This window comes from Thamnophis elegans, chromosome 4, assembly GCF_009769535.1.
Source record: "Thamnophis elegans isolate rThaEle1 chromosome 4, rThaEle1.pri, whole genome shotgun sequence".
NCBI classification, from domain to species: Eukaryota; Metazoa; Chordata; class Lepidosauria; order Squamata; family Colubridae; genus Thamnophis; species Thamnophis elegans.
Window position 1 is genome coordinate 141,763,093 of NC_045544.1, and position 11,718 is coordinate 141,774,810.

The 11,718-nt window shown below is 51.6% G+C and overlaps 1 protein-coding gene across 1 annotated transcript in view; it reads left to right on the top strand.

Moving 5' to 3' along the window:
• Positions 1-783: 783 nt before the first annotated feature.
• The window catches only part of FAM222B (family with sequence similarity 222 member B), a 32,405-nt gene continuing 21,470 nt past the window's right edge, over positions 784-11,718 (top strand). The window contains exons 1-3 of the mRNA XM_032216154.1: positions 784-924; positions 8,761-8,885; positions 11,142-11,716. Coding sequence (XP_032072045.1) covers positions 8,804-8,885; positions 11,142-11,716 — 657 coding nt within the window. The 5' untranslated portion in view covers positions 784-924; positions 8,761-8,803. The remainder of the gene's footprint in view (positions 925-8,760; positions 8,886-11,141; positions 11,717-11,718) is intronic.

The window sequence follows — 11,718 nt, forward strand, 5'->3', positions numbered from 1 at the left end:
ATTTATTGAATTTATAGGCCGCCCAATCCCAAAGGACTCCAGGCGGCTTACAAAGTGAAAGAAAGAAAAATAAAAAAAAGAAGAGAAAAATAAAAAGAATAGTTTAAAATTCCCAACACTCATTCGATCTAATCGGGGCTGGACCTTTACAACAAGGTCAACAGCCCCAGGCCTGCCGGAACAGCCAGGTTTTAACAGCCTTCCTGAAGGCCATGAGAGTGGGCAAGGTCCGGACCTCTGGGGGTAGCTGATTCCACAGGGTCGGAGCAGCCACAGAGAAGGCTCTCCTCCGAATGCTGGCTGGGGAATTCTGGGAATTGAAGTCCGGACATCTTCAAGTTGCCAAGGTTGAGAAACACTGCTTTAAAAGTTGCCCAGTTTGAAGACCTCTGGCTTAGAAGCCAATGCGGAAGTGCCGGAGGGGAGCTTTCAAATCGGGATTTAAAGGCCGGGGCCGCAAGTAAGAAGCTCGGCCTGGTGTCTCCGGAGCCCCCGGAGGGGTTTGGGTGGCGGAAGGCGTCGAGATGTCCCGACTGCGGGGCAAAAGTCTCCCCCCCCCCCGCGCGCGCGTGCGCAGAGTGGCCATTCGGCATTCTGGCTGCAGTTCGCCCGCCGAGACAGAGGGTGGAGCCAGAGCGGCGTTTACGGCACCCGTCCTCTCCTCCTCCTCCTCCTCCTCCTCCCGCATTGGCCGGCCGGGCCTCCCCTTTTTCCACGCCTCCTCCTGCTTCTCTTCGAGGCCGCCGGAAGTGGCGCCGCTCTCCCTCCGCTCTGACCTTCCCCTTGAAAGGGGGCAGGGCGTCCGCGGCGCATGCGCAGGAGGGAGCGGCCGAGCCGGCTCTGAGGGGGTGACGAGGCGGCGGCGGCGGCGAAGGAGAAGAAGAAAAGCGGCGCCGCCATGAGGGCCGGGCGGAGGCTCCCACGGTGAGCGGGCCGGGGCGCCGCCGGTCTAAGACTGGGGGCGGAGGCTCTTCTTTCCCCCCCCCGGGGGGGTCGGCCTCAGCTGCCCCCCCCACTAGGCCTTTCGCCCCCCCCCTCACAGGCCTTCCCTTCGCGGGCTTCCCTGGGGGGGGGGGTGTCAGTAGGCCCTGCCTTTCTCCCAGCCCCCCCCCCAGGAGCCCCCTGGCAGAGTGGGGCAGGGGCTCTTCCTCCCCTCCCCCTCCCCTTTGGCAAGGCCGCCTTGCCCCTCCCCCCCTCCCCAGGGCTCTTCTGGGGGGCGTCTCTGTGGGGGGGGGATTGCAGGCCTGGAGGGCGAGGCAGGAAGGGCGGCCATCCGGCTGCAAACAGGCCCTTCCTGCCCCCATTGGAGGGGAGGGGTTTTTTGGGGGGGGTCTTTCTCCTCCCCCCAAACTGCTTCCTGGTCCTTCCTGAAGCCTTGATCCAGAGGGGCTGGGGGGGGGGCTGAAGGGTTCCCCCCAAAAGCTCCTCCCTCTTCTTCCCCTACTATGGTGGGGGGCTCCTTCCTGCCCCCATTGGGGGGCTTGGGGGGTCTTTTTCCTCCCCCAGAGCTGCTTCCTGGGCAAGAATGAAGCCCTGAGGGGGTGGGGAGAAGCGTCCCCCGCCCCCAGTTCAGGAGCCGGGGTGGTGGTGTTTCAGGCTCGGTGGGTCTTTCCTGGCCCTCTTTGGGGGGGGGGGTTCCAGAATAAAACAACGGTGGGGTTCCTTGATCCAGGAAAGGGGGGGGGCTTCCCAGATTAAGATCCATACTTAAAACCTATTGGTTCCCCCCCCCCCGTTATGTGGTGTATTGGGTCTTTCCTGCCCCCATTGGGAGGGAGTTGGGGGGGGTCTTTCTCCTCCCCCAGAGCTGCTTCCTGGGCCAGAATGAAGCCTTGATCCTGGGGAGGTGGCTGAAGGGTTTCCCCCAAAACCTTCCCCTCCTCTGGCGGGAGGGGGCGTCCTTCCTGCCCCAGTTGAGGGAGGAATATCCCCCCCTTGTCCCAATTGGCAGTGGGAGGGGGGCAAGGGCCTCTTTCCCAGAGCTGCTTCCTCCTCCTCCTCCTCCTGGGCCTTGCAGGGGTCTCCCGATTCAGGCTCAGAGCTTATCTTATGCACCCCTCCCATCTGCCTTACCTGCCCACCCCCCGTCCCGAAACCAAGCCTTTGAGAGCCAAAGCTTCCCCCCCCTTCCAAAGGCCTGCAGGGGTGTGAATCTGGACATTGGAGGCCGTTTCTGTCCCAGGGCCGCTCGCCCCTCCGGCCTTGTCCTGCCTCTGAGGCCTTTTGGGGGCTTGGCTGGAAAAACCAGTTCCACCCCGTTTCCTCTCTCCCCGAGCTGCCTGTCCCTCCCTCGGCCGACGGCCGTTTCTGCTTTTCCGGGAAGGATCGGAGTGAAAAGTTGGGCCTGGTGGAGGCAAGACTCGGGTGGTGCTCAGGCCTTCCCAATCCTTGACCTGCGACCACAAACTGAAAGATTTTACGATCTTTCTCGACAATGTTAATATGAAGTGAACCTGGTTCCCCCCCCCCCCCCGACTTTGCTTGTCAAGGAGGTCACAAAAGGGATCACGCAACACATACACACACACGGGACACGGAGTCAGCTGTCAAGCATCTGAATATAAATCACGTGACCATGGGGATGCAATAAGTGTGGGAAATGGTCATAAGTCATGTTTTTCAACTTTGTTGCCGTAAGTTGAAGACTACCTGCGTACGGAGGCTGCCTCTGGGGCGAGGGTCCCGTCTCTCTTCAGGACGATCTGCCGCTGGAGAAGCGGAGGGGCTGGGAGCCCAGAGGGCAGGATCGGTGCAACAGCTGGGCCTCTCCCAGGGAAGCAGGCCGGCAGATTCTCACTTATCAGGAATGATTCCCTCCCCCCCAGCCCCCCCCATTTGTACTTTCATTTTATGAATTTTATTTTTGGACGCCTTCGAGTCAGTATTGATTGCTGATAACTGCCTGACGTTCCCCTGCTGGTTTTTTTTTTAAAGATTTGGGACGCCGGGTTTTGGAAAGGCTGGGACAGATAGGAAGGAGGGACGTCATGTGCCATGAAATCCTGAATAATTGTTGCAAGGGAGCAGTCGGAATGGATGAGTCACCTGATCTCTGGCAGCTTTTCTTCAATCAGCAAAAGCTGGAAGCCAAATGGAGTCTGGGCTTTCTCTTTCTTGGCTGCCTGAAATAAACAGAATGACAGAGTTGGAAGGGACCTTGGAGGTCTTCTAGTCCAACCCCTGCTCAAGCAAGAAACCCCATAAAGGCAGTCCTCGATTTACAACCACAGTTGAGGCCAAAAGTTATATTGCTAAGTGAAACATTTCTTAAAAGTCAGTTTTGCCACGTTTTCCGACATTTCTTGCCACAGTTGTTAAGTGAATCACTGAAGTTGTTAAGTTAGTCCCGCTTCCCCATTGACTTTGCTTATCAAAAAAGGGGATCACGTGACCCTGGGAAACTGCAACCGTCATAAATATGAGACATTTGTCTTAGCATCTGAATTTTGATCACATGACCACAGGGACGTTGCAGCGGTCTTTAAATGTGAAAAATGATCATAAGTCACTCAGTGCCGCTGTAACTTTGAACAGTCACCAAGTGAATGGTTGTAACTCAAGGACTACAATGTACCAATTGTCAAACCAATTGTCCAATCTCTTCTTAAAAACTTCCAGTGATGAAGCCCCCACAACTTCTGGTGGCAAGCTGTTCCCCTGGTCAGTTATACTCAGTGTCAGGGAATTTTTCCTAGGTTGCTTCTCTCCTGGATGAGTCTCCATCTGTGGCTTCTTGTCTGGCCTTCAGGTGTCCTTTAGAGAATCGGTGCCCCCTTCTTTGGGGCAGCCCCTTAGATGCCCCTATTGGAGTGACAGAGTTGGAAGGGACCTTGGAGATCTTCTAGTCCAGTGTTTCTCAACCTTGGCAACTTGAAGATGTCCGGACTTCAACTCCCAGAATTCCCCAGCAGTGGTTAGGACAGTGTTTCTCAACCTTGTCAACTTGAAGGTGTCCGGACTTCAACTCCCAGAGTTCCCCAGCCAGCATTCGCTGGCTGGGGAATTCTGGGAGTTGAAGTCCAGACATCTTCAAGTTGACAAGGTTGAGAAACACTGTTCTAGTCCAACCCTTTACTCAAGCAGGAGGCCGGAGATCATTCTGGACTGTCTGGTCTTGTCTTAAAAACTTCCATTATTGAAGCACCCACAACTTCTGGTGACAGGCTGTTCCACTGATTAATTCTTCTCGCTGTCAGGAAGTTTATCCTTGCGTTGCTTCTCTCCTTGATGAGTTTCCATCCTTGTTTCTTGTCCAACCTTCGGAGAAGAACCTGCCTCCCCCTCCTCTCCAATAGCCCCTCGAACGCTGCAAGATGCCATCATGTCTTTTCATTATAAGAAGGCTGCTTTCCGCTATTCCTCCTGCAAAATGGAGGGAGCTGGAACACTCCCCCCCCCTCCCCGGCACTCTCTGGCAGCTTCCTGCAACCCAACCCCCCAGGGGGTGAAATCATCCGTCCGTTGAGTGGTTTTGTTGCCAGGACTGGAAAGCCATTTCGAATTCTTAGCTTCAGGAAGTGGGGCTTTCAACCTCAACTCTGGCTGACAACGTAACCCATCACCTCCAGACCTCTCTAGCCATCCCTTCTTGTCTTTCCTCCCAGGCCCTCTTCCAACCAAGGTCTGGGTCCCAGGCCTCTTGTAAATTTTACATCATAATTACCATATTTTTCAGAGTATAAGACGCACCTTTCCCCCCCCCCTAAAAGAGCATGGAAATGTTGGTGCATCTTCAGCATGGAAATGTTGGTGCATCTTCAGCAGGGCTGGACTGTTTTCTGTCCAGTTTTTGCAAAAATGGGGCATTTTTGCCTGCCCCCCCCTCCCCCAGCCCTGCAGAGTGCTCCTGGGGCCTGGAGAGGACAAAAACCTTTTTTTTTCTTACTTCTTTGAAGTCTTGATGCGTCTTATACACCGGTGCATCTTATAGTCCGAAAAATGCGGTAGCTGCAGCGGTTGGTTTCACATTTTGTTACTACTGCTTTGCTGTGTTCGGGCCTGCTCACTTTGTGGGTGCATGGACGCCTTCTGTGCATGTGCCCGGCCTCAAAAGTGCCTAAATAGGACGGCATAGATCCTGGGCAGAAACCCATGATTCCCGCTACCGGTTTGGGTGAATGCCACCTCTGATTAGCTGAGAAAGAAACCCCCGCCCAGTTCCCCTCACAAGTCAAGTCACGGTTTACAGAGCGCATACAGGGAAGGGCCACCATTGGGAGCCAACATTGTAGAGCACCGTGAAGCGGTATATAAGTCTTAAGTGCTATTGCTCTTCCTCCCTCCCCCTTCCTTCCTTCCCATGGTGGCGCAGCTGTTTACAATGCAGCAATGCAGGCTAACTGCCCCACTAACCAGCAGTTCGAGTCTCATCATCGGGCTCAAGGTTGACTCAGCCTTCCGTCCTTCCAAGGTCAGTAAAATGAGGAGCCAGGTTGTTGGCGGCCATTGGCTGACTCTGTAAACTGCTCAGAGAGAGCTGGAAAGCACTGTGAAGCGCTATACAAGTCTAAGTGCTATTGTTATTGCTATTCTGACCAGCAAAGTTAATGGAGGAAGCCAGATTCACTCAACAACTGTGTTACCAACTTCACAACCGCGATGGTTCACTCAACAACCGCGGCCAAAAAGGTCACGAAATGGGGCAAAACTCACCGCCTGGCTAAGCAATGGCAATTTTGGGTTCGATTGTGGTCATAAATCTAGGACTACCTGCAGTCTCTGCAAATAGGATGGCAGGGTTAAGCAAGCAGGCAGTTTTGATCCTGCAGTTGGGGCTCATGGGAAAGAGGTGAATTGTGGGTCCCGACCTCGAGTCCTTTTGCCATGGGTTCTAGTTTAGCAGCTGGTCTTTCTGACCACACTGTGTATCGGTCAGAGAGTTTGTGGGTTGTGTGTTTGTGCTCATCGTTATGTGGCTGATGTCAGGTTTCCGAAAGATGCCCTAATTAATTCATGACCCTCGAGCCGAGTTTCAAAAGAAATCCAGTCATTTATTAGGAACACCATTTCATCAATTCCGTATTGCAGTCAGATCTGACCTCATTTTAATTATGGCTGAACTTTGGCCCTGTTTCCTCCCTCCCCTCAGTCTGTGTCATAAATCACATTCTCCAATGAGGTGCATGCCTCACAAGCCTGCAGTAATCTGGGATCTGACACTAGCCAAAGGTAGGCGTGGAACGCGCTTCCCCCCTTTCCTCACCATGGCAGCTATGAGTTGACATTTGGCTCCCCTCACTTTCTGAAAGTGACCTGTGCAGAACAAAAATAATTTGAATACAGGTATAGGATTTAAGGCTGTGTCGTTCCCCCTTTGTAAATCACGTGACCACGGGATGCTGAAACAGTCGTAAGTGTGAAAAATGGTCGTAAGTCTCTCTCTTCAGTGCCGTTGTAACTTTGAATGGTCACTAAATGGAGTGTTGTAAATCGAGGACTGCCTGTATTGGAACCAGAGTGAGGTTTCCATGATGTTGCTGATCAGGAATGTTTGGTTGATTCCTTTTTGCAGCCTAACTTTTATGCAGATTTATGCTCCAAATTCTTATTTTGGTTGAAGGGACTTCCTTCTCTTTGCTAGGCGTCTCAAAACAATTTCCCTTAAAATGTTCAGAATCCTTCCCATTCCCCTGAGGGGAGTTACTGTAAAGCAGGTTATAAATTTTTACGATTCTTGTAATTTTCTGATTCAGCCTTAGTTACTGCGCAATTTGTGGTTTTAAAGTGCCTGGGTAATTAATGAAGCGGAGCGATTCGATTGCAGCATTATATAATTCACCAATTAAAAAAATGTAATCTGGCAGTCGAGCACAGCAGTATAAAGTTATTCTCTGCCATCTTACTAAAAAAAAAATAAGTCTAGTTTTTTTGCAAATATTCCTGCAAGTTTGAGGGAGAGAAATACTGCATCTTAAAGGAAGTCAAAAAAAGAATTATTATTCTGTAGAATAACGTTGCGGCTTATCTGGACCAGATAAATTTAGATAAATCAGCCAAGGTTGAAGTGAGAAATAAGACACCCTTATTTCCTCTTAGGCCTGTTTTATTTGCTGGCTGTTGGAGGTTATATATGTCTTATATATGTCTATATATATATATATATGTAGTTTGAAGGTGCTTCTAACACAGGTCAAGGCAAGATTCCACGTACTTATTTTGCAAGGCATTGAAAGCTGTTAAAACCTGGCTGTTCCGGCAGGCCTGGGGCTGTTGACCTTATTGTAAAGGTCCAGCCCCGATTAGAAATGTATGCGTGTTGGGAATTTTTAAATTGTTCTTTTATTTTGCTTTTCTTTTTCTTTCTTTGGGCGGCCTAGAAATTTAACAAATAAATAAATAAATGTCATTTTAGGCAACGTAAACCCTCTTTCGGTCTAGAGTTGAGGGCATCCTCACCAATTTCATTGTATTTATTCTGTACAATGACGACAAAGGCTATACTACTTCTGCTACTACTATCACCCAGCTGGCTTTGTGAACCCATGGCTTCCTGGCTGCTCACCTGAGGCTTTAACCACTGCACCCCACTGTCTCTCCTTCTTAGCAAATTGCAATTTCTAACGAAACCGGGAAAATTACAGCGGCAAACATTCATCCCGTTTAGGAATTTCATGGTACTCTTAATTCAGTATAGATTAAACAGCTAGTTGGGTCTAGTGGTCAAGGCCCCAGACTGGGAAGCAGAAGATCACGAGTTCTAGTCCTGCCTTAGGAATGCAAAGAAACGACTTATGACCATTTTTCACACTTGAATTTACATTCTCCGTCCTGTCTTGGATGCTAAGAATCGGAGCCCCTCCCTCACCCTAGAAGGAAAGAAGCCACCAGGAGAACAGGAATTGCAAGTAGTCCTCGACTTAAAACAGCTCATTTAATGACGGTTCAAAAGTTACAGCGCAGCTGATAAACGTGACTTGCGGCCGTTTTTCACAGTTATGACCATTGCTGTGTCCCAAATTCATGTCGTCCCCTTTTGCGACCTTCTGACAGACAAAGTCCATGAGGAAGCCAGATTCACTTAACAACTGGGTCACTAACTGATCAGCTGCAGTGATTCACTTAACAACTGTGGCAAGAAAGGTTGTAAAATGAGGCAAAGCTCATTTTGTCTCACCTGGCAACAGAAAATTTGGGCTCCACTGTGGCCGTAACCCACCGTCTACCAGGGGCGTCGGAACTTTGAATCCGGATCACTAGGACCTTCCTTTGGCCTGTCGGAACGTGAATGGTTGTTGAGCAACCGGTCATAAACCGAGGACTACTTGTGCTCAAGCGTAGAGACCCAATGAAATAAGAACACAGCCTGCAACCTTTGACCACAATTGAGCCCAAAATATTCTGTTGCTAAGAGAGACACTTGTTAAGTGAGCTTCGTCCCTTTTTACCATCTTTCCTGTCGCAGTTGTGAAGCACTCCAGTTGCTGAAGGGTAACCCGGTTGCGAAGTGAACACGGCTTCCACACTAACTTTGCTGATCAGAACGTTTTAATGACCGTGTTCCCAGGACACTGCCACCGTCATAAATACGAGTCATTTGCCGAGCCTCTGAATGAATGTTGGAACCCGTGAATTTTCACATCATTAAATGTGAAAACTCTCATAAGTCACTTTTTCCAGTGCCGCCGTCACTTCAAACAGTCACTAAGTCGAGGTCCACCTATCCATATTTTTAATCATGTCCATCTTCAATCTCTGGCCGCTCGCAAGGACCCCTTGAGGTTCTTCCGGAGAATTTCACCTGTCACCTGTGTTTCTTTGCAGTGCGCAGAGGACCCAGGACCCCATGTGCTAACAGCCGCCTGCCATGCTGGCCTGCCTGCCGGGACCAGGCGACCGCTCCTTCCAGCTGCTTCCTTACCCGCAGATGAACACTGGGCTTCAGAAATGTGAGTTTCGGACTGCATCTTGACCGCACGCCCTGGGGATTGGGGGCGGGGGGGTGGGGGAGAACTAAACCGGGGTGGCCGAGGGCGGAACTAGTCCCCCAGTAGGTCTTAGGCGCACCTCGGGGAGTTGGTTTTGATGCCCAAAAGCGATCCAAGGAAGAAGATTTAGGGGGTTAAGGTTCGGTGTGCCACCTTGCAAAATGAGACTTTGAACCAGTGTCTCTTAACCATGGCAGCTTGAGGATGGGTGGACTTCAACTCCCAGAATTCTTCAAGCTGCCACGGTTGAGAAACACGGAACAGAGACACTCGGTGGTCCTGGCATCCCTCCCAAAAGAATTCTCCAATTCTTTTATTTCTTTTTGCTGGTCCCACTTCACAAGAACGAGGGTCAGCAGGGAAGTCGCAGTTTTGTAGCGTTAGGAATTCTGTTTTATATGAAGCACCACAGAACAAAGAGAACAGTCAACATGTGCTTTACTGCTCAACTATTTTACTGTAACAGGAAACAGGAAATTCTCCTCAGAACATCCAGACACCATAGATTAATAACCATAGATGCAGACTAAACACTGCCCTCTACTGGCTAAATATTTCTGTAGTCCTTGCAATACAAAATGCATTCTAATATGTATTCCAACATGTAGATATTCCTCTAACCAGGACATCCCTAAGAGGCTACCTTCCCTGGTTTTGCCCCGTTTCCTGGGATGGGATGGCTACCGCTAGTCCTTGACTTAACGGCCACAATTGAGCCCAAGGTTCATGCCCTTAAGTGAGACATTTGTTAAGTGAGTTTTGCCCCACTTTACAACTTTTCTGGCTGCAGTTGTTAAGCGAATCACTGCCGGTGATAAGTCAGTAACCCGGTTGTTAAGTGAATCCAGCTTCCCCATTGACTTGGCTTGTCAGAAGGTCACAAAAGGGGATCATGTCTCACACACATACACACACACACACACACCAGGACACTGCGACCCTCATAAATACGAACCAGTTGCCAGAACTTTGAGCATGTGGATGCTGCAATGGTCATAAGTGTGAAGAAGGTTCATAAGCCACTTTTTCCAGTGCTGCTGTTAACTTCAAACGGTCACCAAATGAATAGTTGTAAGTCAAGAACTGCCTGTACTTAACGTACTTCCTGGATGAAGGGAACTCTTGCATTGATTGGCAAACCAGTCGCAGAACTGGAACTCTAGACGAAGCAGCTCTTCCCTTTGACTTGTGGGGGTTAGGGTTAGGGTGCCTGCTCGGTTCAGGGAAAGGGGGTCCTTCGGCCACTACAATGAGACAACCGTCCCTTTCTGGGGGCCACCGACTGCATTAAGAGCAATAATACCCCTTAGATTTATATACCCCTTCACGGTGCTTTCCAGCCCCCTCTAAGAGGTTTACAGAGTCAGCTTCTGCCCCCCAACAATCTGGTTCCCCATTTTACCGACCTTGGAAGGAAGGAAAGCTGAGACAACCTCGACCCGTCAGGACTGAACTGCTGGCAGTGGGCCATTGCAATACTGCATTCTAACCACTGTGAAGGAAGGAAGGAAGGAGAGAAGGAAGGAAGGAATCAATAGCATTTAAGACTTACATACCGCTTCACAGGACTTCATGGCCCTCTGTAAGCGGTTTACATAGTCAGCATTTTGCTCCCAACAATCTGGGTCCACATTTTACCGACCTCGGAAGGATGGAAGGCTGAGTCAACCAGGAGCCGGTCAGGATCGAACCTCTGGCAGTGGGCAGAATCCGCCTATAATGCTGCATTCCAACCACTGCGCCGCGATAGCTAGCTTATTTTGGAAAAGGAAAAAACCAACCTGCCCCTTGAGCACCTGGTGGCTTTGCAGCCCCTTCAGGGTATCCAGACTTCCAGAGGCCCCCTGAGGAGGGTGCTTTCACCTCACGGGGGTCCCACGGGTACAGCCCAAACACCGAGAGGTTATGAGCGGGTCTCCCCCGTGACCGTTGGCGCTTCAGACATGCCAGTGGGGGTTTTTTTCCTTGCTTTTTTAACCGTACCCCGCCGAGCCCCTATATGGGTCGAGCTCCCCCCGAGCCCCACCCCCTCTTTCGAGCTCGGCCCCGGGCAGTTCTGAGGTTCTGAAGAGCCAACGCTGACTGCTCGCTCAGTTGGTGTTGATGGCTTCTCTCTCTCTCTCCCTCTCTCTCTCTCGTTCTGTCTCTCTCGCTCTCTCCCTTTCTCTCCACGCTCTCTGTCTCTCTGACTTTCTCTTCCCCCCCTTCCCCAACCAGGGGACCCTCCACAGAAAATGAGAGCCGCACAGCACCCTACTCCAGCAGAGTTGGACGCGTATGCTAAGAAGGTAGCCAACCACCCTCTGACCATCAAAATTTTCCCCAACAGCATCAAGGTCCCTCAGCGGAAACACCTGCGCCGTACTGTGAACGGGCTGGACACTTCTGGGCAGAGGTACAGCCCTTACCCGCCGTCGCAGGCTTCCGTGAGAACAGGCCTCCTGGCCATCGTCCGGTCCCCGGCCAAAGGGGTCGTCAAGGACTTTGACGGGAAGCGCACCCGCCTGCTGCCGGAAGCCATGATGAACCCCCCCTCAGTCCCCTACGCGGCACCTAGCACTTTAACCCACCCCCAGGCGCTGGCCCGCCAGCAGGCCCTGCAGCAGCTCCACTCTCAGGGGGTGCCCCCCGGCCTGCAGCCACAGCCGCCACAGAACGTGGCCCACCCCGGCCTGCAGCAGCTGCAGCCACCGCCGCAGCAGCACCCTGCCAACCACTTGCCGCAGCAGCAGCAGCCTCCACCCCCGCCGCTGGTGGGCATGCACCTGGGCAGGAAGATGGCCGACGCCGACGC